The sequence below is a fragment of the Natrix helvetica genome (assembly GCF_964273705.1).
Source record: "Natrix helvetica genome assembly, chromosome: 5".
Taxonomy (NCBI): domain Eukaryota; kingdom Metazoa; phylum Chordata; class Lepidosauria; order Squamata; family Natricidae; genus Natrix; species Natrix helvetica.
In genome coordinates this window covers 150,919,624-150,946,937 of record NC_138551.1, presented here as the reverse complement: position 1 = coordinate 150,946,937, position 27,314 = coordinate 150,919,624, and the positions used below count along the sequence as shown (strand labels likewise).

General features: G+C 43.5%; 2 protein-coding genes across 3 annotated transcripts in view; one reads left to right on the top strand and one right to left on the bottom strand.

Annotated features, from left to right (window-relative positions):
* TTC34 (tetratricopeptide repeat domain 34) overlaps positions 1-27,314 on the top strand; it is a gene marked incomplete at its 5' end in the record, with an annotated part of 233,841 nt that overhangs the window by 160,794 nt on the left and 45,733 nt on the right. The window lies entirely within an intron of this gene.
* PLCH2 (phospholipase C eta 2) overlaps positions 1-27,314 on the bottom strand; it is a gene marked incomplete at its 5' end in the record, with an annotated part of 91,820 nt that overhangs the window by 27,731 nt on the left and 36,775 nt on the right. For both annotated transcript variants that reach the window (XR_014175529.1, XM_081954898.1), the window contains 9 exons: positions 971-1,095; positions 2,164-2,271; positions 3,761-3,943; positions 6,003-6,100; positions 6,677-6,777; positions 9,026-9,118; positions 14,937-15,095; positions 22,796-22,903; positions 27,006-27,177. Coding sequence is in view for 1 of the 2 variants with exons in the window: in XM_081954898.1 (XP_081811024.1) it covers positions 971-1,095; positions 2,164-2,271; positions 3,761-3,943; positions 6,003-6,100; positions 6,677-6,777; positions 9,026-9,118; positions 14,937-15,095; positions 22,796-22,903; positions 27,006-27,177 (1,147 nt within the window). The remainder of the gene's footprint in view (positions 1-970; positions 1,096-2,163; positions 2,272-3,760; positions 3,944-6,002; positions 6,101-6,676; positions 6,778-9,025; positions 9,119-14,936; positions 15,096-22,795; positions 22,904-27,005; positions 27,178-27,314) is intronic.

The following is a 27,314-nucleotide window of genomic DNA, read 5'->3' as shown; positions in this document are numbered from 1 at the left end:
CTTCTAGTCCAACGCCCTGCCTAGGCAGGAAACCCTATACCGTTTCAGACAAATGGATATCCAGCATCTTCTTAAAGACTTCCAGGAGAAAAAGATAGCTGAAGAAAAATAGAACGTTAAAGAGAAGAAGGGATGAGTTAAGGGAAAAGGGTTAGGAAAGGAGGAAGGTTAAAAAAAAAGAGACAGATATGGGTAGAAAATGAAATACGTTGATCCTGCTGATGATGTATAGCTAAAATAAGATAATACTGTTAAGTGTGGCTAACCAATTAAGTGAAAGGCTCGTTATATTAACATGGGATTTGATGACATAGGCTGCATATAGGGAATAAGAAATAGAAAAGGAGAGGATTGAAGTTGGTATACTTTTTTCTGAAAAGGGCGAAAAATGATTTTGTTCATTTGTTAAGAAAAAAGTAAGTTTAAGATGGAAATGTGGGAAGAAAATAACGGGGCCAAATTTGGAAATGATAATGTGATGTAAAATTAATTATGTATAAGACAGAATGTAAAAGGGGGAGGGGGGGGGAAACCCGGACAACACTTGGTTTGTAAAGAGGTTTTAAAATTTGTAACAAAAAATAAAAAACTTTATGCAGAAGAAGAAGGAGAAGAAAAAGAAGAAGAAGGAGAAGGAGAAGAAAAAGAAGAAGAAGAAGAAGAAGAAGAAGGAGAAGGAGAAGGAGAAGGAGAAGGAGAAGGAGGAGAAGGAGAAGGAGAAGAAGAAGAAGAAGAAGAAGAAGAAGAAGAAGAAGGAGAAAGAGAAGGAGAAGAAGAAGAAGAAGAAGAAGAAGGAGAAGAAAAAGAAGAAAAAGAAAAAGAAGAAAAATTAAAATTAAAAAAAAATAAAAATTTAAAAAAATAAAAATAAAAATAAGTTCCCTCTAGGTTCTAGGTTCTCTCCTTGGTCAGTTGCCGTCCGTTGTTTTCCGTCCTGCCTACCTTCACGGCTTTGAAAAAACGGGCTTACCTCCCCTCGGTCTCCCAGCATGGAGTCGCGAGGTTTCGGGAGCTGCTGTCCGCTGATGATCCTTAAGACGAGTTGCTTTTTCATCTGGCCGGCCAGCGGGTCTTCGGAATTGGGGTTGAAGGTCCCTGGAAGAGATTCATAGTAGAAAGGTCAGGCGGGGCTGGGAGGCTGCCCCTTCAGACCGGTTCGCCCCAACCGCTAGTTACGAATTTTGCGCGGTTCGGAGAGCCGGGAAATAGGAACAACACCAGCTGGCCCCGCCCATTTCCCAGGCCAATTTCAGGCGGTATTGCCAGCCAAAATAGGCCTGAAAACCACCCCGGAAAATGGCCTGAAAACAGCCCAAAAAACACCCCCAAACAGGCTGTTTTTTTCAGGCCATTTTTTGGGCTGTTATCAGCCGTTTGGGGGTGAAAAATACCCACAAAACAGTCTGTTTTGGGGTGGTTTTCAGGGTTTTTTTCGGGCCAAAATCAGCCCCAAAATGGCCTGAATCTAGCCAACAACAATGCCTGAAAACAGCCCAAAAAACACCCAAAAACAGACTGTTTGGGGGCCATTTTCAGGCTGTTTTTTGTGTGAAAAACGCCCACAAAACAGGCCATTTTTGAGTGGTTTTCAGGCCGTTTTCCAGGCCAAAATCAGCCCGCAAAAACAGCCTGAAAATCGTCCTTGGTGCTCTCTGAGATGGCTGGTTTTCCTTGCAGACGTTTCATTACCCAACTAGGTAATATCATCAGTGCTAGAAGGGGGTGAGGTTGTGGAGAGGAAGAGAAGGAGAAAAGGAGAAGGAAGGAGGTGATGGTGGTGGAGGAGGAGGAGGAGGAGGAGGAGGAAGATAATGACTGTGGGGGTCCTTGGTGCTTTCTGAGCTTGGTTGTATTCTTGCAGACATTTCATTACCCAACTAGGTAACATCATCAATGCTAGATGGAGTGAGGTTTTACTCTCTGGGAGCGCTTGCATAATACAGGGGATGCTAAGAGAATGAAGAGATCCTCCCTGTGAAGTGCAAGAAAGCTTGAGGACGATTGGAAAGGCAAAGTAGAGCAAAGGAGTCCACGGAATAGAACTATGTTTCTCAACCTTGGCAACTTTTAAGGTGCCCGGACTTCAACTCCCAGAATTCCCCACGGTTGAGAAACCCTGGAATACAGTCTCCTGGGAGGAGACCGCGAAACAGGCTCTCTTACCTTGACACATGCACTTGGGTTTGAGGATGTAGCCACAATTCCCGTTGGCGCTGAACTTGGCGCGGTTGAGCTGCAGCATCCTGCCTTCGGATTGGTAGTTCAGCGCCACTGCGACGGACGGAAAAAAATGGGAAATATAGGGAGCCGAGCGGAGTAAGCCTGCAATACTGCATTCTAACCACCGAGCCATGGTGGCGCTGTGGTCAGAATGCAGGGTTGCAGGCTGACTCTGCTCCGGGCCAGGAGTTCGACCTAGGCCGGCTCAATGTCGACTCAGCCTTCCGGCCTTCCGAGGTCAGTAAAATGAGGACCCAAGTTGTTGGAGGCCAAGAGGCTGATTCTATAAACCACTTAGAGAGGGCTGGAAAGCATGGTGAAGCGGTATATAAGTCTAAGGGCTATTGCCATTGCTAAATAACTGAGAAATGAAACTAGAAATGGCAAATTCCGATCCAGACATTTTGGGAAACTTTTATCCATCCATCCATCCACCTACCTACCTGCCCATCTTGTCTACGCACAATATCTATAATCTCTCTCTTATATCTACAATAGCTATTCATATCTATCTATCTATCTATCTATCTATCTATCTATCTATCTATCTATCTATCCATCCATCCATCCATCCATCCATCCATCCATCCATCCATCCACCCATCTTCTGCCTATGTACAATATCTATCACCTCGCTCTCTCTTCTATCTACAATAACTATCGATCATCTCTCTCTCTCTTTCTCTCTTCTATCTCTCTTTCTCTCTTCTTTCTCTATCGATCATCTCTCTTTCTTCTATCTCTCTTTCTCTCTTCTTTCTCTATCGATCATCTCTCTCTCTTTCTCTCTTCTCTTTCTCTCTTCTCTCTCTCCCCATTCATCCATCCATCCTGTCTATGTACAATATATATCATCCTGCTCTCTCTTCTACCTACAATAGCTATCTATCTGTCTGTCTGCCTGCCTATCCATCTTGTCTACGTACAATATTTCTCTCCTATCTGCAATATCTATCTATCTATCTATCCATCCATCCACCCACCGTCTACGTACAATATCTGTCACCTCGCTCTCTCTTCTACCTACAATAGCTATCTATCATCTCTTTCTCTCTCTCTTCCCATCCATCCATCCATCCATCCATCCATCCATCCATCCAGTCTACGTACAATATCTATCATCTCTCTCTCTTCTATGTACAATAACTTTCATTTCCCATCCATCCATCCATCCATCCATCCATCTGGAAAAAGAGTTTTTTTCTCTCCAGAAAATTGTATCTCATGGCTGAGAAAGAAAGAAAAGGGAGATAAATGGTTTTCTTTTCATTCTCTGTCGGCTAATTTTAAGAACCGGGCTAAAATCAGCAGCTGTGCGATTAAACAGAAAGAAGAGAAGGAGGGGAGAACAACTGCTTTACAGTTTTCCTCCAGGACAATCGGCCGGAGACCAACGTCTCCTTCCGCTTCGCTTCTGCACTTGCCCTTCCCTTCTTCCACCCCCCCCCCACCCACAAGAGAACCGAGGGGTCGAACCGACGCAGGGAAGCGTGAAGGGCAAAGTTGGTTTGGGGGCGAAAGGACCATCTGGCCTCCTTACCCAACTGGCATCCGGCGTTCCAGAAAGGCTGAGGGTTGTAATTGCTGGAATCCACTCGGTAGGAAGACGGATAGATGCGGGAGAGCTGGTGCTGGTTGAAGCGGAGATACTGGGCCGCTTTTTGCTGGAGGATCTGGTGGGCTTTCGTCTCGCTGAAGGAGGAGACTTGCCAGCTGGAAGAAACTGGGGCAAAGGAAGGCTGGGTTTGTCCCCCCTTGGATGGCAATGTCTCCCTTATCGGGCCCCCTCTTCCCAACATATCTTTATTTATAGATAGTCCTCTACTTAAGACCAGTTACTCAATGACTGATGGGCCCCGCAAAAGCTAGTTTATGCAGCAAGAGCGTCCAGCACTAAGCTTTTACTATGAAACAGACTACTTACTTATACGATATAAGAATAATAATGTACTTAATGTATAAGAGTGAGATGATTTAAACTGTTAGGTATGATTGTAGCTGGTGACTATTTTATAATATAAAATGGAATAATGATGATGTAATGAATAATGGATATAAATATAGACTGAAATACTTAATGACCACATGGATTGACAAATAATAATGGAAAATTATATTCGGAGTTGTGGATGATTGGAAATTCTATGGTTAATGGAAAGCAGAAATGTCTTATATGAATTAATGAGAATTTTTTTGACTTAATCCTTATTCTTATTTTTTTGAGATTGGTGATATAATTTTATAAAAAACTTATTGTTACCTAGTAGATAATTATGGATGTAAAGAAACAAGGGTTGTCACAAATGAAAGAATATTAATGGTAACTTGAACACACAATGCTCAATGAAATACTTAACTATGTTTAATGGATAATCAGTGACTTTATTCTTAATTGTAAAAACTGTTGCACAAAAACTTGTAACCAAACGACATGCTTGATGAAATTGTGTTTCCCCCCCCTCCTTGCTCTTGTTCTGTATGTGTTGTTTTGTCTTTTTTAAGGAAAAAAATAAAATTTATATACAAAAAAAAAACATAGAACTTTAGGATTGAAAAGGGAAGACCTGGAGGTCTTCTAGTCCAACCCCCCTGCTCAAGCAGGAGACCTTAGACCATTTCAATCAATCAATCAATCAGAATAGAGATGGAAGGGGCCTTGGAGGTCTTCTAGTCTGACCCCCTGCTCAAGCAGGAGACCCCAGACCATTTCTATCAATCAATCAATCAATCAATCAATCAGAATAGAGCTGGAAGGGACCTTGGAGGTCTTCTAGTCCAACCCCCTGCCTAGGCAGGAAGCCCTATACCATTCCAGACAAATGGCTATCCAACATCTTCTTAAAAACTTCCAGTGTTGGGGCATTCACAACTCCTGGAGACAAGTTGTTCCACTGATTAATTGGTCTAACTGTCAGGAAATTTCTCCTCAGTTCTAAGTTGCTTCTCTCCTTGATTAGTTTCCACCCATTGCTTCGTGTCCTGCCCTCAGGTGCCTTGGAGAATAGTTTGACTCCCTCTTCTTTGGGGCAGCCCCTGAGATATTGGAAGGCTGCTATGATGTCATCCTTGGTCTCGTCTCTCTGTTAGACGTACATAATTTTCTCTATTGTTCATTCTCTGTGTTCGCCTACAGACCCCCGATGGGCTTTGTGGCTCTTCTCTGCACTCTTTCTAGAGTCTCAAATATTTTTTGGGTGATGTGGTGATATGAATTGAATCAGGTGTGAGCTCCCGTGACTAAGACGCTGAGCTTGTCGATCAGAAAGGTCAGCGGTTTGGCAGTTCGAATCCCTAGCACCGCGTAACGGAGTGAGCTCCCGTGACTTGTCCCAGCTTCTGCCAACCTAGCAGTTCAAAAGCACGTAAAAAATGCAAGTAGAAAAATAGGAACCACCTTTGGTGGGAAGGTAACAGCGTTCCGTGCGCCTTCGGGAGTTGAGTCATGCCGGCCACATGACCACGGAGACGTCTTCGGACAGCGCTGGCTCTTCGGATTTGAAACGGAGATGAACACCACCCCCTAGAGTTGGGAACGACTAGCACATACGTGCGAGGGGAACCTTTACCTTTTATTGTCTCATAATCCACCGCTAAAATGGCTTTGGAGTCACCTGGGAAATCTTTGCAGGAATTGGGCCATAGAGCAATGATCTTTTGCCTGAACCGCCCACGCAAACAAGATTTAGGTAAAAGCCATTTCACTGGGTGGGAAATGCGCCACCCAGCTTTGAAAGGAAGGCGGCTGGAGCTTTCCTTCTTTTTAAGATGGTAGGCAAACTTACTTTCTGATTCCACGTCGTGGATCCCAACGGACCGCGTGTATTTCACCAGATCCGAGAGAGCCCGGGAGAGTTTCATCGTTTTCTTTTGCCGATTTGTCCTGGGAGGACAAAAAAACGACAACAAGGTAACTGTTGTGGACTGTCGGCCCAGCGGCTGAATCAGAGAAGGAGGTGTGGGAGTCAGGGTCAGCCTCAAGGCAACTTGAGAGCTCCGAGGGGGGAAGAGGGAATGGCAGAGAGGGGGGGGGGCAGAGGCGGAGGCTGGGCCCTCCATCAACTGTCAGATGGAGAGTCAACAGCCCCCAGATCTGGTGGTGGCTGATGTGGAAGAGGAGGAACTGCTGGGTCCAGTGCCTGATGCACAGAAGGCAGAGGAGAGGAGATCAGTGGAAATCTATAGGCCGGTCCTTGGGACGGAAGAGCCACCACTGCTAGTGAAGCCCCACCGTAGCTCTGGGAAACAAAAGGGGCAGAGATGAATAGATATGGCAGACAACTATTCATCTCCCTGCCGGACAGACTTGTTAGCCTGCCGTGGCTCTTCCGTCCCAAGGACCAGGCCATAGATTTCCACTCCTCTCCTCTCCTCTGAGAGAGAAACTTTTTGACAGGGCTGCCGGCGCGCCGAATAAAGGATTTATAAAGATTCTTTTTCTGAAACAGTTGAGACTTACTTGCTATAATGGACCGAAGTTCTAGTTAGGCTTCCTTGGCCTTCAAAGTCGTCTTCTCCATCTTCCAAACTTGGGGTCCTTTTGAGTTTGCTGGATTTTTTCTGCGTTGGGGGGGGGGGGGGGAAGAAGGCAGGGAAGAAAACACACACCTCACCTTACTTGTTATATAATGAAGGCGAGATCATTCTCATGCTCAAAGAATCAGTCGTTATTTTCAACTAGCTGATAACCCCCATGTTCCCTGGGTATTTATCTACCTTAATCCTGTATTCTGCAGTTCCAATTATCCATTGAAGTCTGTGTATGTCTTGCTTGGTTGCAGAGCCAAACCAGACAATTATGGAGGTGTAGATACAGAAAAAAAAACAATGGCTACCAACCTGCCTTCCATCGAAGACCTGCACACTGCACGAGTCAAAAAGAGGGCTGTGAAAATATCTACAGACCCCTCGCATCCTGGACATAAAATGTTTCAACTCCTACCCTCAAAACGACGCAATAGAGCACTGCACACCAAGACAACTAGACACAAGGACAGTTTTTTCCCAAATGCCATCACTCTGCTAAACAAATAATTCCCAACACTGTCGATAATTTACTAAGAATGTATTACTATTCTTCTTCTCTCCCTTCCTAGTATCTATCTCTCCCCACTTATGACTATAACCATGTTGCTTGCATCTTTCAATTTATATTTATATGTTTCCTCGTACGATTTGATAGTTTATTAGTAGCCTTGACTATCACTAAGTGTTGTATATTTGTATTCTTGATGAATGTATTTTATTCTCCTTCTGTACACTGAGAGCATCTGCACCAAAGACGGATTCCTCGTGTGTCCAATCACACTTGGCCGAGAAAGAATTCTAGAATTCTAAATTTTGCAGTTTTGTAAAATTATCCAAGCTAAGGGTTGTGATAAAATTTGAAGTTAACAATCGGCCGTTTGCGGGGTCCAAATCCATCCCTGCTCTTCCCACCAGGGGAAAAAAATAACACAGAATAAAAGTAAATTTAAGAAGTGAGTCTGTCGTTTGTACCTCGATCACTGTCTGGTTTGGCCCAGCAACCAAACAAGGCAAACACAGACTTTGACGGACAGTTAGGACTGCGGAAATAAAAAAATAGTTGCAACCTGCCTTCCATTGAGGCCCTGTGTACTGCATGCGCCAGAAAGGGGTTTGAGAAAATATCTTCAGAGCCTTCACATCCTGGACATAATCTGTTTCAACTTCTCCCCACGGGACGCACTATGAGGCATTGCATGCCAAAACAAATAGAGTTCCCCCCCCCCTCCTCTGCCATTCTCTCAGCATTGTCTCGTTTTTCATCTTTCCTACTCTCTTCTCCTATTGGTTTCTTATGAATAGGATAGGATAGGATAGAATAGAAAAGAAAATATAGAATAGAATAGATTAAGGAATAGAATGGAATGGAATAGAAAATAGAATAGAAAATAGAATAGATTAAGGAATAGAATGGAATTAAATGGAATAGAATAGATTAAGGAATAGAATGGAATGGAATAAAAATAGAATAGAAAATAGAATAAAAAATAGAATAGATTAAGGAATAGAATAGAATGGAATGGAATAGATTAAGGAATAGAATTGAATGGAATGGAATAGAAAATAGAATAGAATAGATTAAGGAATGGAATAGAATGGAATAGAAATTAGAATAGAATAGATTAAGGAATAGAATGGAATGGAATAGAATAGATTAAGGAATGGAATAGAATAGATTAAGGAATAGAATGGAATAAAAAATAGAATAGAAAATAGAATAGAATAGATTAAGGAATAGAATAGAATGGAATAGATTAAGGAATAGAATTGAATGGAATGGAATAGAAAATAGAATAGAAAAAATAGAATAGAATAGATTAAGGAATAGAATAGAATGGAATAGAATAGATTAAGGAATAGAATAGAATGGAATGGAATAGAAAATAGAATAGAATAGATTAAGGAATGGAATGGAACAGAATAGATTAAGGAATAGAATGGAATGGAATAGAAAATAGAATAGATTAAGGAATAGAATGGAACAGAATAGATTAAGGAATAGAATGGAATGGAATAGAAAATAAAATAGAATAGATTAAGGAACAGAATAGAATGGAATGGAATAGAAAATAGAATAGAAAATAGAATAGAATAGAATAGAAAAGAATAGCAGAACAGAACAGAATAGTAAAAAGAGAATAGAATAGAATTAAGAATAAAATAGATTAAGGAATAGAATAGAACAGAAAATAAATAGGAATAGAATAGATACAGAAAAAGAGTATAGAATATATAGAAGAGAATTCTTTATTGGCCAAGGGGGATTGGAGAAATGAGTCACCTTGCGTTTGGTCAAACTTCCCATCAGGGAGCGGTTGTGGCGTTTGCTGAGGATGGGGTCTTCCCCAGATTCCAGGTTCTCTTCGTGCTTGTTCTACGGGGACAAAAAAAGAGACAGCGACGCACAGGGCGATCAGGGATCGGTCGCTAAGTGAACGGTTCTTAAGTCGAGAGCTACTTGTGTTCCCACTCTAAAATGCCACTCAGGAAAGCTAATTTTCCTCTTATCCCCGTCACTCCTGGGCACTTTCCCCCAACTCAGGGCTAATTTTGAAAGTTTGGTCGCCCGTTTTAGTCCAGGCACTTTCCCCCATTTTGGGGGCAGCTGGATTTGTGTGGGTTTCCCTCTCCCTCTCCCTCTCCCTCTCTCACACACACACACAAACACACTTTTTGGCAGCTGGATTTATGTGAGTCTCTGTCTCCGCTCTCTCCCTCACACAAACACATTTTTGGCAGCTGGATTTTTATGGGTTTCTCTCTCTCTCTCTCTCCCCCCTATAAAGGAATTAATGCATTTTGTGCTCACGCTCTAGCACATTTAAGGCAGGTAGGAGGGCCAAAAAAAAATATTGTGTTGCCTGATTCCTGGATACTCATCCATTATTTTTTAGCTCTGTCACCCTTTTGAGTCTTCTTCCAATAGGTCAGCAAATCCTTTGCAAAGCATTTTGCATAGGAAGGCTTTTCTAGTAGCCCCAGTCCCTGATGAAGGACCAGAGAGAGGGGGGGGGGAGGGAGGGAGAGAGAGAGAAAGAAAGAGAGAGAGAAAGAGAGAGAGAAAGAGAGGGAGGGAGGTGGAGAAAAAAGAGAATGTGAGAGAGAGGGGGGGAGAGAGGGAAAGAAAGAGAGAGAAAGAGTGAGAGAGGGTGGGAGAGAGAAAGAGAGAGAGGGAGATAGAGGAAAAAGAGAGAAAGTGAGTGTGTGAGAGAGAAAGAGATAGAGACAGAGAGAGAGAGAGAGAGAGAGAGAGAGAGAGGGAGGGATAGAGAGAAAGAAAGTGAGAGAGAGTGAGTGAAGGAGATAGAGAAAAAAGAGAATGTGTGTGTGTGTGTGTGAGAGAGAGAGAGAGAGGGAGGGAGAGAAAGAGTGAGAGAAAGAGAGAAAGAGGGAGGGAGAGAGAGAAAGAGAGGAAGGGAGGGAGATAGAGAAAAAGAGAGAAAGTGAGTGAGAGAGAGAGAGAGAGAGAGAGAGAGAGAGAGAGAGAGAGAGAAGGAAAAAAGCAGGTGATATAATTGCCCACCCTTCGTCTTTCTGAGGGTGTAAGAAATCCAAAAATAATTTGGAAATTAATATTCGAAAGGGAGTTGGAGAAAGGGAGGAGGAGAGCTTCTATAGGAAAACCTCGGAGTTATGAAAAACGAACCCCCTCCTCTTTTTTAAAATGAGATTGCCAAAAAAAAAAAAAAAACATTGCAAGCCACCTGTGCATTTCTCGCGTTTTCCCCGACAGGAACCTTGTGCTTCCCCGAAATTCCGCTCACCTGCTTTCCTCATTAACGCCGTGCGCTCAGCTACGAAAGGCAGAAATCGTTAATAAAGCATTTAAGGCCAGGGAGCTAACGAAAGCCCCAGCCGCGAGAACAGCAGCGGGAAAAGCCCCCCCCCTCTGGCTTCGATCTCCAAACGCTTGCAAATAACTCTTTTTGGTTTCTTTAGGGATCAGCCTTCCTGCTGGGAAAGGCACAAGGGACAGAGGATGAGGGGAGGGACAGGGGGGACGGGACGGGGAAGGGAGGAGAGCAAATCAAAACCTCATTCCAGGAGAGGTAGAATGAAGAAGGGAGGAGAGGGGGAAGGAGGAGAATTGTCCTCAGCGGTGGAAACAGCTGGACGGAAAGGAGGGAGAAGTAAGATGTCTTTGCGGCGTTCTTAATGGTCCGTTCTGGATTAGATCACAGATCTACGTAGTATTTCGGCCCGGTCTTACTCCTTCAATGAAGCTGTTCTGACCCAGCTCCCTCTGTAGTTGGAGCAATGATTCCTTTTTTGCCCCGGGAAAAAGTTTCTCTCTCAACGCAGGCTAACAAGACCGTCCGTCCGGGAGATGAATAGTTGTCTGCCACATCTTTGATCCCCAGATAGGGTGGAGCTTCGCTAGCAGCGGTGGCTCTTCCGTCCCGAGGACCGGCCCATAGATTTCCATTGTTCTCCTCTCTTCTCCTCTGACACATCTATTCATCTCTGCCCCCTGCCTTTGACCCCCAGAGCTAGGGTGGGGCTTTGCTAGCAGCGGTGGCTCTTCTGTCCCAAGGACCAGCCCATAGATTTCCACTGCTCTCTTCTCCTCTGCCACATCTATTCATCTCTGCCCCCTGCCTTTGATCCCCAGAGCTAGGGTGGGGCTTCGCTAGCAGCAGTGGCTCTTCTGTCCCAAGGACCAGCCCATAGATTTCCACTGCTCTCCTCTCCTCTGCCACATCTATTCATCTCTGCCCCCTGCCTTTGATCCCCAGAGATTTCCACTGCTCTCCTCTCCTCTGCCCATAGATTTCCACTGCTCTCCTCTCCTCTGCCACATCTATTCATCTCTGCCCCCTGCCTTTGATCCCCAGAGCTAGGGTGGGGCTTCGCTAGCAGCGGTGGCTCTTCTGTCCCAAGGACCAGCCCATAGATTTCCACTGCTCTCCTCTCCTCTGCCACATCTATTCATCTCTGCCCCCTGCCTTTGATCCCCAGAGATTTCCACTGCTCTCCTCTCCTCTGCCCATAGATTTCCACTGCTCTCCTCTCCTCTGCCACATCTATTCATCTCTGCCCCCTGCCTTTGATCCCCAGAGCTAGGATGGGGCTTCGCTAGCAGCGGTGGCTCTTCTGTCCCAAGGACCAGCCCATAGATTTCCAATGTTCTCCTCTCCTTTGCCTTCTGCGCATCCTCGCATCAGGCACTGGACCCAGCTGTTCCTCCTCTTCCTCATCAGCCACCTCCAGACCCGGGGGCTGTTGACTCTCCATCGGAGGGCTGATAGACGGCCCAGACTCCACCTCTGCCTCTCTCTGCCAGCTCCATTCCCTCTTTCCCCTCGGAGTTCTCAGGCTGCTTTGAGGCTGACCCTGATTCCCACGCCTCCTCCTCTGATTCGGCTGCTGGAGGGGCCGGAGACTGACAGGCCACTGCTGCCCAGGGTTAGGGTTGAAAATAGAAGAAGTACTGTGTGCGCGTCACAGCTGTTTACAGAGTCAGCCTCTTTCCCCTGCACCTAGGGTCTCCTGCTTGAGCAGGGGGTTGGACTAGAAGACCTCCAAGCTCCTTCCAGCTCTGTTATTCTTTTTTCGTAAGGTTGGTAGGCCTTGTTCCTCAACCTCCTGCCCTCGCTCAGCCGGCCAGGAGCCTCCATCTGTCTCCTGGAAAGGCGGTTGGAAAGTGATATTAATGGCTCAGGAGGGGAGGAACGAGGCTGGTTCTCCACGTGCCGTTGTCCCCGCAAGTTAGACAGCATGCGCGCAAGACGAATGAGAAATCTAAGTGGCTGGTAAATATCTATCATGATTACATGATTACAAAACCCAAGGAAAAAAAAAACCTCATTAACTGTTCATCGCTCAACTCTCCTTGCAGAGGAAAAAGAGCCATGCTGGTGATCAGTCAGGATTAACCGTGATTACATACCGAAGAGGTTTATGAGGAATGATGAAAAGGGAGGGGGGGGGGTGTTTGTGTGTGTGTGTGTGAAGAAATAAAGCTATCAAAAGCCCAGGACTCTTCAACATCTTTATCAATGATTTGGATGAGGGAATAAATGGGGAACTCATCAAATTTGCAGATGACACCAAGCTGGCAGGAATAGCCAACACTCCAGAAGATAGGCTTAAGATACAGAAGGATCTTGACAAACGTGAACTTTGGGCACTATCTAATAAAATGAAATTCAGTGGTGAAAAGAGTAAGGTTCTACATTTAGGCAAGAAAAACGGAATGCACAGGTACAGAGTATAGGTGGTACCTTGCTCAACAGTAGTAACTGTGAAAGGGATCTTGGAGTCCTAGTGGACAACCATTTAAATAGGAGCCAGCCGTGGGCAGCAGCTGCCAAAAAAGCCAACACAGTCCTAGGCTGCATCAACAGAGGGAGAGAATCAAGATCATGTGAAGTGTTGATACCACTTTATAATGCCTTGGTAAGGCCACACTTGGAATACGGCATTCAGTTTTGGTCGTCAGGATTTAGAAAAGATGAGGAGACTCTAGAAAGAGTGCAGAGAAGAGCAAGTAAGATGATTAGGGGACTGGAGGCTAAAACACATGAAGAACGGTTGCAGGAACTAGGTATGTCTAGCTTAAGAGAAAGAAGGACTAGGGGAGACATGATAGCAGTCTTCCAATATCTCAGGGGTTGCCCCAAAGAAGAGGGAGTCAAGCTATTCTCCAAGGCACCTGAGGGCAGAACAAGAAGCAATGGGTGGAAACTAATCCAGGAGAGAAGCACCTTAGAACTGAGGAGAAATTTCCTGACAGTGAGAACAATTCACCAGTGGAACAGAATTTGCCTCCAGAAGTTGTGAATGCCCCAACACTGGAAGTCTTCAAGAAGATGCTGGATAGCCATTTGTCTGAAACAGTATAGGGTTTCCTGCCTAGGCAGAGGGTTGGACTAGAAGACCTCCAAGGTCCCTTCCAACTCTGCTATTGTATTGTATTGTATAAAAAGCAAATCTGGCAAGGACTCATTTGAAGAATCCCTCTGCCCCCACACCATTATGATGATGATGATTATGATGATGATGATGTAATCGTTGGTGACTTACGACCTCCACAAAATGTCCATTATTAAGCGAGACATTTGTTGAGTATGTTTTGTCCTTGCCGCAGTTGTTAAGTGAATCCCTTGCAGTTGATAAGCAGTTTCCACCAGGAACCTTGTTGTTGTTGTTATTGTTGTTGTTATTATTATTATGTGGTGAGATTCACAGCCTTTGGGGCTGGTTGGTAGCTCAACAGCTCGAGTCCCAACCAAGGACCTAGGAACTGTTAAGGTAACGTCGGAGGATATAAGCTGTTCCAAATAGGGTGGTTTTTTTGTAGAGTCAGACTGTTCAAGTCAGGTAAATTTAGAATTTTCAAATAGCGAGGTAGCCCTTTAGGTATTGCTCCAAGGGCTCCAATTACAATTGGAACAACATATCACCAGGTATTGCAATGTCAATGAACCATACTTTTTTCTTTTCAACTATTGTTATGTCAGGTGTGTTGTAGGCCAAGTGCCTGTCAGTCTGGATTCTGAAGTCCCACAAGATCTTGACTTTCTCATTCTCTAAAACCTTCTCAACCTGATGGTCCCAGTGGTTTTTGCTGTACTCCAATCCAAACTTTTGGCACAATTTCCAGGGAATGATCTTAGCAACGCGGTCATGGCCTTGTAGGTAGTCAGTTTGTGAAATTTTGCTGCACCCGCTGATCAAGTGGTCGACTGTCTCATCTTTCTCATTACAGAGGCGACATTTGCTGTTGGTGGTAACATGTTGAATTTTTGCCTTCATTTGGTTTGTGGCTAAAGGCTTGTTCTTGAGCTGCCAACATAAAGCCTTCTGTTTCTTTTTTCAGTACTCCTGATCTTAACCAGTTCCAAGTTAGCTTTTGGTCAGCTTTGCCTTCAATACTTTTCAAGTATTGGCCATGCATAGCTTTGCTTTTCCAATTTTCAGCTCGCTTCTCAATTACCTCTTTCTTATATTCAGCTTTTTAAAAAAAATTAATTAATTAATTAATTACTTAATTACTTAATTTATTATTGACTTATTCATTAAACATGAAACTCAGCCAAGTGAACATTTAAAACATTGTATCATTGATACAATGATCATTGATTATTATTATTATTTTGCAAAACTTTTATCGTATGATTTATTCGTGTTTTATCACTAAGCTTTTCAGATTGGCTCCCTCTGCCCCTATGTCCCCCCAAAAAAATCACCTTCTTAAGGTCAGGCTTGTTCCCCAATTTTCCCGAGGACGACAAGGTGGTGACAGCAAAATTATTTTGGTCTTCGCAGTCCCTGATTTTCGATTCCTTGATCAAAGAGTCCAGTTTCTTCTTGGCGAGATTTTCCACCCGTTTCCGATTAGAAGAAGCCTGGAAGTCAAAAAAACATGGACGTTATAAGCTACAAAAATGCAGTTTCTCCTTGGTTTCTTTCCCAGTTAGTATTCAACAGTCCTCAACTTACGGCAATTAGCTTAGTGAACGTACAAAGTTACCACATCACTGAAAAAAGAGATCTTAGGCCCGTTTCCCCCACTTACGTCAGTTGGAAGATCCCGCGAGAAAAATTCAGATGCTTGGCAACTGACATGTACTTATGACGGTTGCAGTGTCCCGGGGTCATGTGATCCCTTTTTGTGACCAAAGTCAAGAGGAAAGCCAGATTCGCTTAACAACTGTGTGACTAAACAACTGCAGTGATTCACTTAACAACAGTGGCAAGAAAAGTCGTAAAAGGGGGCGAAACTCACAGAACAACTCTTTTACTTAGCGATAGAAAGCTAGGGGTCCATTGTGGTCGTTAAGTCGAGGACCTAAGTGGACTAAAGAAGGAAAGCAAAAAAAGGAAAGCAAAAAGCACATGAAGCCGAAAGTGAATTTAATCACATTTTCTCTCGACAGACTATTATACGGTCTTGTGTTTATATTATACAGGTATTGCTATGACCTAAATGCGCTTCAAACATGACTTGGGTTTAACCAAGCAGCTAAAAAAAAATAAAAAATCAATCACAATCACAGCATTGAGTGACAAGCCTATGAATATTTGATTAGCCGTTACCCAGATGTTTTTTCTGTCCAATTGTTTTTAGATTAGGCACATGGAAAATGTCACATCGGAAATAAGACTGACGGATTTGCCGAGAGCGTCTCCAGAACTGTTACAGTCAAAGAACTCAAGAAGAACTCAAAGGGTACAAGGGGTAGCAAAATTAGTTTTGCCTCTGCAATGATGTGAGAGATTCAGAATTATTCCTGTTTGTGAGCTGCAAAGGTTTCAATAAAGCAGGATCACAGAACTCAATGCAAACCGAACGTGCAGAAGTATGAAGAATTTAAGATTTCCAATTCTGCTCAACTCTTTGTTAAGGTGACTCCAGTTTGACTAAACTTTTTTTTAAATGTGGGACTCGGAAAAACCATTCCTATTTTCCACGAGGGACGCGGTGGCTCAGTGGCTGAGGTTGTCAATCAGAAAGGTCAGCAGTTCGGGGGTCCGAATCCCTAGGGCCGCATAATGGAGTGAGCTCCTGTGACTTGTCCCAGCTTCTGCCAACCTAGCAGTTTGAAAGCAGGTAAAAAATGCAAGTAGAAAAATAGGAGCCACCTTTGGTGGGAAGGGAACAGTGCTCCGTGCGCCTTCGGTAGTTGAGTCATGCCGGCCACATGACCACGGAGACGTCTTCGGACAGCGCTGGCTCTTCGGCTTTGAAACGGAGAAGAGCACCGCCCCCTAGAGTCAGGAACGACTGGCATATATGTGCGAGGGGAACATTTACCTTTAATAATAGTAATAATAATATTCTTTACTTGTATATCATGGTATCCTTCCAGGACAAAGAAGATACGGAATATTTTTTTTAATTTGGGATTTGTCTTACCAATGGTTAGATAATAAAGGTAGAAATTAGAAGTTGGAAGAACACCATGATACACAAGTAAAGAATATTATTATTATTATTATTATTATTATTATTATGATTATGATTATGATTATGATTATGATTATGATTATGATTATTATTATTATTATTATTATTATTATATACTTTATTCATCAAACATGAAACTCAGTCACCTGAACATTCAAAAATGCATCACAAATACCATTGACTGGTGCTAATGGTTGGTACAGGTTGCTGCCAGCATCCTAGGTATCAACCAAGGACCTTCTTAAAATATAAGATGATGTTATTATTATTGTTTTTCTTCTTCTTCTTCTTCTTCTTCTTCTTCTTCTTCTTCTTCTTCTTCTTCTTCTTCTTCTTCTTCTTCTTCTTCTTCTTCTTATTATTATTATTATTATTATTATTATTATTATTATTATTACTACTACTACTACTACTACTACTACTACTACTATGTCTATATAAATTTTAAAAAAGGAAAGTTTTCAGATCCCTCAATTTTGCTGAGACTGATTTTCAACCCCGTCCTTTTCTGCTGCGTTTGTGACACATACTTTTTAAAATAGGGCAGGCTAAAATTGTGCGTTACACATACAGCTCACGGGCTGCGTCGCATTTCTTGCTCGGTTTTGCGGCCTCGGTTGAACAAGCTGTACTTTCCCAAGAGCCAAACTTCTGCTTCCTTAATTGGCGAAAGCACATGGCAAATAAAGCTCTCTCTCAAAAAAAACAACAACCCCAAAACATGTGACTTTTTGTTTGCTTTTAGATCTACCCTTGGCGAACATGACTAGCTGTTCGCAGCTGGCCATCCAGATGCTGCCCAAGGAGGGGTTTAAGGGAGAGAGAGAAAACGAATTACAATCTAACAGAGATGGAGTTGGAGGAAAAAAGAGGAGCCATGATTTTATGGAGTGGGGAGTTGGGTCTCTGGCAGAAAGCCGCTTGAAGAGACGAGGAGCATTTGAAAGGTGGATTTACAGGGGTGGCTGTTAGGTGTAAGTTGGGTGGACAAAATCAGAAATGGGGAGGTGGTAAGCGGGCTGGGAAAGCCGAGGGAAATCATCAAAACCGTAAAAAAAAAAAAGCTAAAGTTAAAATATTTCGGACATGTGACGCGACACCTGGGAAAATACTGCATCCTTCATGTAATCCTGCAGGGAAATATTGAAGGCGAACGAGGTCCAGGCGGAAGAAGAACATCAAAATCAAAGGGACCGGTTTGGATAAAACTCAACAGCAGTTTTTCATGCGGCAATTGCCAACATCCAATGATGGGTATGGCAGAAGGAGGAGGAGGAGAGAGAAGGAGGAGAAGGAGGAGGAGAAGAGAGGAGGAGGAGGAGGAGGAGGAGGAGAAGAAGAAGAAGAAGAAGAAGAAGAAGACGAAGAAGAAGAAGAGAGGAGGAGGAGGAGGAGGAGGAGAGAGGAGGAGAAGGAGAAGAAGCAGAAGAGAGGAGGAGGAGAAGAGGAAGAAGAAGGAGGAGAGAGGAGGAGGAGAAGAGGAAGAAGAAGAGGAAGAGGAAGGATGGATGGAAGGAAGGAAGGAAGGAAGGAAGGAAGGAAGGAAGGAAGGAAGGAAGGAAGATTACAAAACATAGGAATTTAGAGGTACTTTTTTAGCTTTAGGATATTGGACCAAAGAGGAGAAGGAAATTTCTCTGTCACGGTCGATGCTAAAAATTGCCGTTCAAACTCAGCTGGGGGTATATAAAATACCCACAGAGGGAAAACCGCCAAGTTTTCAATTATATTTTTTTAACGTTTTACGACGACGGTGGCTCACACTTAGAAACAAGCAGTGTGTACCCATTAGAAAAGCCCATTTTGGGTGGGGGGGGCAGAGGGGGAGCCATTGGGATGAGATTTTGGGGGCTGTTCCAGCATTAGAAGTGAGGCGGGAGCTGTCTCAGGTGCTGAAAGGTGGTGCTCAGAAAATAAGACAGATACAATAAGAAAGCGACGGCAAATCTAGATGGCCTACTAAAAAGCAGAGAGATCACCCTGCCAACTAAAGGGCACATAGTCAAGGCTGTGGTTTTCCCAGTTGCAATGGCTGGCTGGGAAGGTTGGACCATAAGGAAGGCTGAGCGCCAAAGAATGGAGGCCTTTGAACTCTGGTGCTGGAGAAGAAGACTCCTGTATTGAGTCCCTTGGACTGCAAGGCCATCCAACCAGTCAGTCCTAGAGAAGGTCAACCCTGACTGCTCTTTAGAAGGCCAGATCCCGAAGAGGAAACTCAAGTACTTTGGCCATCTGATGAGAAGGAAGAAGGACTCACTGGAGAAGAGCCCAATGCTGGGAAAGATGGAGGGCAAAAGAAGAAGGGGACGGCAGAGAAGGAGGTGGCTGGATGGAGTCACGGAAGCAATCGGCATGAGTTTCAATGGGCTCCAAAGGATGGTAGAGGACAGGAAGGCTTGGAGGAACATTATCCATGGGGTCGTGTTGGGTCGGACGCAACAAAAATAAGAAATAAATCTAGAGAAGCTGTTACTCCTTATATTCCTAGTGAAAATTAATGCAGTTGACTGGCTCTCCTCCATAATAATACAAGGAGTTTGGTAGACTCTGGGTTCAACACTCCCAAGAAACTGTCAAAAATCTGATCTGATCCATCTCTTCGCTCATGAACATCAAGAGCCTGGATTTCCTCTTTAGCAAACCCTCCAGATAGAACGAGGAGAAAATAGTTTAAATAGTTATTGCATTTTTTTTAAAGCAGAAGGACAAGAGGAGATTATGGTCCCTAATGCTTCTGATTTAACGTTTCAAGGCCTAACATCATCGCCCCTCGTTTCCCGCCAACCGTATCAGTTGGTACGGTTTGGTAAGAAGTTTACAAACTCCTTCTGGTGTATTGAAATATTAATTCATGATTAAACATTGATTTAGAGCAGGGGTTCCCAAGCGGGGGTCCGAGGCAATATTCCCGGGGGTGCAAAAACATGGGTTTAGAAGTTTCAAAATTATAGTGTTAAAATATTCATGAATGGGAGAGACATGGGAACAAGGTCAGCCAATGAAGAGGCATAGCAACTAAGTCAGCCAATGGAAGCTTAAACAGATCTGAGTCTGTGCAGAGAATTGAAACAGAAACTTAAGCAGTCTGCTGCTCTGAGAAGTAAACTAGCAGTCTGTCTGGGCTCGTCTGCTGAAATGAAACTAACTGTTTGTGTTTGCCTGTTAACTCTCCTGCTTTGTGTTTACTTGGAAGAACCAGCTGTTGGTTTTGTACATTTATTCACCTATTCTTATGTATATAAAGAAGTGAATGAATCCAGCTGCATCAGTTATCTGTGTGTGCTTTCTGGATTTGAATTTATGCAACAAACTCTGACATAGTGTGCATGTATATGCATATAATTGTTTATTTTTTAAGGGGTGCGAAAATATATCAGAAGCATTCTAGGGGTGTGGAGTATAGAAAAGGTTGGGATTGGGAACCCCTGATTTAGAGGGATAAATACTGCTTGCAACAATTGACTTTCACTTTGCTTTCCACTTCAAAAGGACACAAGGGCTGGGAAATGAGAGAGAGAGAGAGAGAGAGAGAGAGAGAGAGACAGAGACAGAGACAGAGAGAAAGAGAGACAGAGACAGAGAGAGAGAGAGAAAGAAAGAGAGTGAGAGAAAGAGAGTGAGAGAAAGAGAGAGAGAGACAGACAGACAGACAGACAGAGAGAAAGAGAGACAGAGAGAGAGAGAGAGAAAGAAAGAGAGTGAGAGAAAGAGAGAGAGAGAGAGATAGAGAGACAGACAGACAGAGAAAGAGAGACAGAGAGAGAGAGAGAGAGAAAGAAAGAGAGTGAGAGAAAGAGAGAGAGAGAGAGAGAGAGAGAGGGAGGGAGGGAGGGAGAGAGAGAGAGAGAGAGAGAGAGAGAAGAGGAACATCGGACTAAGAGAAGGCTGCTGGCTGAATTAACAATTTTTTCCATCTATGTGGGTCAAGGAAAAACGTAGCCCTAAAATGTTTTTTTTTCCTTAAAGAAAACATAATGGCCCATCACGATCAAGGGGTAATTTTCTCAAGATTATATAATTTGAAGTACAAGGGCAAGGAAGACCCCGGGGGAATAAATCGAATTTCCCAGCACATCAAAACCATGTTATGGCGCTAATAAGGGCAAATTTTTGGCTGTATGGCGTTGTAGGAAGATATATTTTTAATCAAGCAGGGAAAACATGGGAGCACTGCGCTCCTTGCTGCTGTGAAATCCCTGCGTTTTTATTAACAGCCATGTTCAACAGCTGTACTCGATATTTGTACTTTATTTTTAAAAACTGAAAGACGATAATTCAATATGAATATGCATATGCATGCTAAAGGTAACTCACGTGATTAATAATCTCAGTTATATTGTGTAGAATATGGCGATCGATACAAAAACCATATGTTGAAATAACTAAATAAAAAGTTGAATAAGCAATAATGGAAGACCTTAATGCAGTATAAATGTTGGTATTAATATTAGTTACATAGGTTTATTAAAGGTAGCAAATATGATTGATAATACTTTATCCATATTAAAAGGTATGATAATTAAGATAGGGTGACTGGTATAAAAGTAAGATATTGCAACATTGAACAACTCAACAATGAAAGATAATAATTGAATATAAAGATGTGTATTACTATTAGTATTATATAAGCTTGTTAAATGAAACAAATGTGATTAATGCTAATTTTCTACTATGAAATCAGTGGTGAAATTCAATTTTTGTTACTACCGGTTCTGTGGGCGTGGCTCGGTGGGTGTGGTGTGGCTTGGTGGGCGTGGCAGGGGAAGGATGCTGCAAAATATCCATTCCCACCCCTCTCTGGGGTCAGCCAGAGGTGGCATTTGCCTGTTCTCCGAACTACTCAAAATTTCCGCTACCGGTTCTCCGAACTACTCAAAATTTCCGCTACCGGTTCTCCGAACTACTCACAATTTCCGCTACCGGTTCTCCAAACTACTCACAATTTCCGCTACCGGTTCTCCAAACTACTCACAATTTCCGCTACCGGTTCTCCGAACTACTCACAATTTCCGCTACCGGTTCTCCAAATTACTCACAATTTCCGCTACCGGTTCTCCAAACTACTCACAATTTCCGCTACCGGTTCTCCAAATTACTCACAATTTCCGCTACCGGTTGTCCGAACTACTCAAAATTTCCGCTACCGGTTCTCCAAACTACTCAAAATTTCTGCTACCGGTTCTCCAAACTACTCACAATTTCCGCTACCGGTTCTCCAAATTACTCACAATTTCCGCTACCGGTTCTCCAAATTACTCACAATTTCCGCTACCGGTTCTCCGAACTACTCAAAATTTCCGCTACCGGTTCTCCAAACTACTCAAAATTTCTGCTACCGGTTCTCCAAACTACTCAAAATTTCATTACCGGTTCTCCGAACTACTCACAATTTCATTACCGGTTCTCCGAACTACTCAAAATTTCTGCTACCGGTTCTCCGAACTACTCAAAATTTCTGCTACCAGTTCTCCGAACTACTCAAAATTTCTGCTACCGGTTCTCCAAACTACTCACAATTTCCGCTACCGGTTCTCTGAACTACTCAAAATTTCCACTACTGGTTTTCCGAACTACTCAAAATGTCCGCTACTGGTTCTCCAGTATCTGTCAGAACCTGCGGGGTTTCACCCCTGTATGAAATGTATGATAGTCAGGTACCATACCGTTCACACACTGATATGTTTTTAAAAGATTTTTTAAAAATGTACGGGGGGAATAATATTTGCACTTTATTTAGTCCGGGATGTTTAATTCCACCTTGCCCTGGGCTGCTCTTAGACAAAGTCTGTCAGCGGGTAGGCAAAGCAGCAGAAAGAGTTCTGTTGTGGTCAAGACATTTGTTGTGATGGGTGTCTCGTGGACCAACGCATTACAGATGGTCTTCTAACTGGGACACTGGGGCAAAAGCCAGCAGGAAGGAAAGAAGGATGGGGCTGGCCCGTGTTGTTAGGGGAAAAAAGATACATTTGAGTTGTGCCTTTAAAATGTGCACGGGTAGCCCTCGATGTATGACCACAATGGAGCCCAAAATTTCTGTTGCTAGGTGAGACATGTTTCTCCATCCTTCTCCTTCCCCAGGTCAACCCCGATGCGGTTGGGTTTGGCCAACAAGACTCAACTCTACCTGCCAATACTTACGTCCCCGTTCATTAGCTTGCAGTCATCGTCCATCTCATCCGCGCTGTCCTCATCGGACACTTCGCCCTCTTCGACGTCTTCACTTATGTTGGCGGGAAGTTTTTTCCCCTAGGATGCAAAAACAGGTCACTAGGCGAGGACTAAACACCCAACGCCAGCTGGCGTTCTCGTTGCCGTGCCAAAATCAAAGGGAGAATATCATTTATTGATGTCTTGCGTAATTCCCCCTTTCTCCTCTATCCCCGATTCTCCTCTATCCCCTTTACCTCCCTCTATCCATAGAGGGGAAAAGGGGAATTACACAAGACATCAATAAACGACGTCTTCATTTTCGAAGCAAGCTTATTAAGAGAGGCGGAGGTGGCGGAAACATGGGTTCAAGAGTAACCGGATGATCAGCTGTGCTTTAACCTGGGGATAAAAAGCGCGTTCAAAAACTTACCGTATTTTTCAGAGTATAAGACGCTCCGAAGTATAAGACGCACCTAGATTTTTTTTTGGGGGGGGGGGAGGAAACAAGGGAAAAATATCTGCCTCTCAGCAATTTGCCTCTTTGCAACAAACAGTACAGACAATATACACCGTTTGTAGTGTTATATTTCAGACTATACTTGTACAGATGCTGTTAAAATTGATGTGCTTTCTGGACGGATAATTATTCTCTGCTATTTAAAAGAATAGCACTTATTAAAGCAATAGCACGGGGCCTCTTCAGATCAAGCATTTAGTTTAAAAAGCTTCTTCATTTTGTTAAGTTGTCTAGAATGATAATAAAGCAGTTCTTTAAAAAACAAGTCTAATAATTTGAACATTCTATAGGCATTTATAGTTGTTGACTGACCTCCTTGCAGCAAACAGCCTGATTAGCATCTGCCTCCCAGCAATTTGCCACGGGGAGCAAACAGCAAGTTTCACTTTCAATTCCTCCGGATCATCAGCTGTAGGGATTGCTATAGTTTATTGAAGACTCTGCAAGCCCCCCTTGGCTGCAAAGAGGTAAATTGCTGGGAGGCAGAGGCCATAGGGTTGGGGCTGATGGGTGGATGGAGTTACATTCAGTGTATAAGACGCACCCACATTTTCACCCTTTTTTTGGGGGGGGGAAAGGGGCGTCTTATACTCCCTAAAATACACTATGTGATGAAGCTGACCAAACTGAGGACACTATCCAGAGGAATACCTGGTAGGCAGAATTCCCCCCTCCCCTCTTTTCCTCCCCCAAAAAGTGCGTCTTATACTCCAGTGGGTCTTATACTCCGAAAAATACAGTATTTTCCTTCATCTGGCTTCAAATCTTGACCTGGCTGCTTTCCTTCTAGCTAAACCTCCATCCATCTCGCCACGAAGAGAGTTTCCAACGTTTCCAACAGGGCTGTTGGAAACGTTGGAAACTCTCTTCGTGGCGAGATGGATGGAGGTTTAGCTAGAAGGAAAGCAGCCGGGTCAAGATTTGAAGCCAGATGAAGGAAAATACTGTATTTTTCGGAGTATAAGACCCAAATATATATATATATATATTTATCGATCAATAATTCTCACCACAAAATCCCAGAAGGGGATTTAAGATTGATTGGCTGGCGCAAAAGCTGGCAAAAAAAAAAAAGGTTAGGAGAGCAGAGAATCCGAAACGTGGATCAAAGCTGAGTGGGAATGAATTGCTTTCAAGAGGCCCAAAGCCTCTCAAAAAAGCGAGCCTCGATGTGCACCACTCCAAAAATCCAATCATAGAGGAACTGGGCAGCTGCCACAGATTTTTATAAAACTGGTTTTTTGAGGGGTGGGGGTAGGGCAAAAGAATTAAATTCTTCGAAGCGTAAAGGGAGGGAAAGTGCGGGGAAGAAAGAAGGGCTTAACTCAAATAAAAATGTGTTTATTTAATTTTTTGATCGTAGGTTTGGAAGGATCCGAGGGGGCGAATGAATTAAAATTTAATTACAACCCTGTTTAGTTACTTTAACATCCTGGAGCAGGTCTGATTCAGCGACACAAGCAGTGGATTTCAATGTCTGATTGAGGGTGGCCAATTAGTAAACCGAGTCTAATGGGAGTCCTGCTGAAACGTGGTGGCGTGGATACACAAAAAAGGCCACTGAATCTTCCAATCGGTTTGAAGCCTTGCGGGTGCCTCTAACTGGCCCAATGACAAGATTTCAATTGGAAGGGGCAACTTCATCTAAATACTTTTGGGGTTGACACTTTGCATGGTGCAAATGGCAAATTTCTTCTAAATTACTCCACTAGGCCCAAAGATGGATTGTCTCCAAGATGGATGGAGATTGGAGAAGATCTGGGAGAAAGCTGCTCTCCAACTCGTCTTCTTTTGTTGTTCCCAGTTGGCCAAAAATAAAAAATTACATTGAATTGTTGTGGCCCACTAGTGGCCAGAAGAGCTGGCAGCAAATTCAGACAATGAGGAGGTTGGGGAGGAAGATGGGCCAGTCCTGGAGTCTGGGGAAGGCTCTGATGAGGGCTCTGTGTCGGAGGCAGAGAGTGGGCCAGGGCCGTCTGACAGTTATCAGCTGCCTTCGGAGTCAGACATCAGTGAGGCAGACGAACAGCTGGAGTCTGTTCCCAGTGTGTGCATGCGCAGAGTTTGCCAGACGAAGGGAACAGCTAAAGAACAGGGGTCGTCTTGGGAGGAAGGCCACAGGTGGACAGTGAATGCCCCCTCCCAGAGGAAATAAAAGGGGAGCGACAGGGGAGTGGAGTTTGCAGGAGACGATTCGTTCGCTTCATTGTTTCGTGATTCTCCGAGACTCCTTGCCAAGTTTTGCAGATACCGGCCTGTCAGCTCTCCAAGCCAGATAAGGTCTGTGACCGTAAATCCTCCCTTGAAAGACTTTGTTGGATGTGAAGGAGCAGAATTCAAAGTCAATTAATAAAAGGAGATTTTGTCGGGACAACAAGGAGTTTCCTTCATGCTCTTGGGAAGCCTCGGTCAGAACATGAATTAGATTTGACAGAAGCATAACTGTGGAAGAGAATTCTCTTTTTATGTGGTACAGAGGCCCTTTGCTTTGGGTTCCCTGGGGACCAGAGTAGTTGCTTTTTTACCTATGAATGCCTCTCAGCGGTTGATATGCAGGTCAGAAGAGTCCTTGCTAAAAAAAAATTTTTTACAGCGTGTGCGCTCTGCGATGCGTGGGCCAGGGTTATGTGATGCTAGGTGTCCATTGGTATTTTTCAACAACAAAAAACCCCCAACAACTTGTGGTATTTAAGTGGACCTTCTGGGTGGATTAGAGAGCTTTTCTGGTTAGGAAACAGGTTACCCCAAATGTTGTAGAATAACATTGGTTCCTGCTTTCTGGTCTGCGCGGGCTGTTGAAATGACAACTTTAAAAACCTGCAGGATATACATTAGAATAAGAGAGTGGGCAGGGGGGGGGGGGGAAGGACCCTGGAGGTCTTCTAGTCCAACCCTCTGCTCAAGCAGGAGACCCTAGAATTTTTTTGCAAAATAATTTGATTAAAATTGCTCCAGGTTTAGTAATAAAGAAGGACTGTGAAGCCTCCTGTTTACCTCTTCCTAGCTTTATTTAGCTTTTGCTCTGGAGTGATTTACCTAAACTAAGCAAGCCTCATCAGAGCACACACTAAGTTTGATCCATCTTTTATTTCCATTCCGTTCTTCTATTCTGTTCTGTTCTATTCTACTCTCCATTTTATTCTGTTCTATTGTATTCTATTCTACTCTACTCTCTTTTATTCTCTATTCCTATTCTACTCTACATTTTATTCTGTATATTCTATTTTCTATTCTGTTCTATTCTATTCTATTCTATTCTACTCTACTCTCTTTTATTCTCTTTTATTCTATTCTACATTTTATTCTGTTATATTCTATTTTATATTCTATTCTACTCTACTCTACTCTCTTTTATCCTCTATTCTACTCTACTCTACATTTTATTCTGTTATATTCTATTTTATATTCTATATCCTATCCCATTCTCCCTCCCTCCCCCCCACCCTTTATTGTCTGCATCTTATCTTTGATCTTATTTTATCTCCTGTATCCCCTAAAGCCGATCAACGGTTATATAAGGTCCGTTGACTTTGACTTTTGGCTTGAATTGGCTGTTAGGCACCTTAAATATAGCGACCCCATTCCTTGGGAGAGATCAAGGGGAGGTCTGGGTCAACTCCTGGCTGCCAGAGAGACGCCAATCAAATCTGATACGTGGCTAAATGTTTATCTTTGGATTACCTTAACTAAGATTTTCCCCTTGAGGCTCTCCGGGGAAGGCAGCTCGTTGGGATCCTCGTTGTTGACTGTGGTCAAGTCCAGTTTGTCACCCAAAATTTCAACCAGGTACTGGGCCATCTTTTTCTGCTGGCTCACACTGCAGTGGTTTTCGATGGACAAAATGACGGGGTATCTGAGCAGGGTGGAGAAAAGACACGGAAACATTTAAGACACAAATTCTACCCTCTAGCGACCGTGACGATGTTTGCACAGAGTCTGCAAGAGTCTTTGCTTACAGATTTTGTGACTCCTTTTATAACACAATAAAAA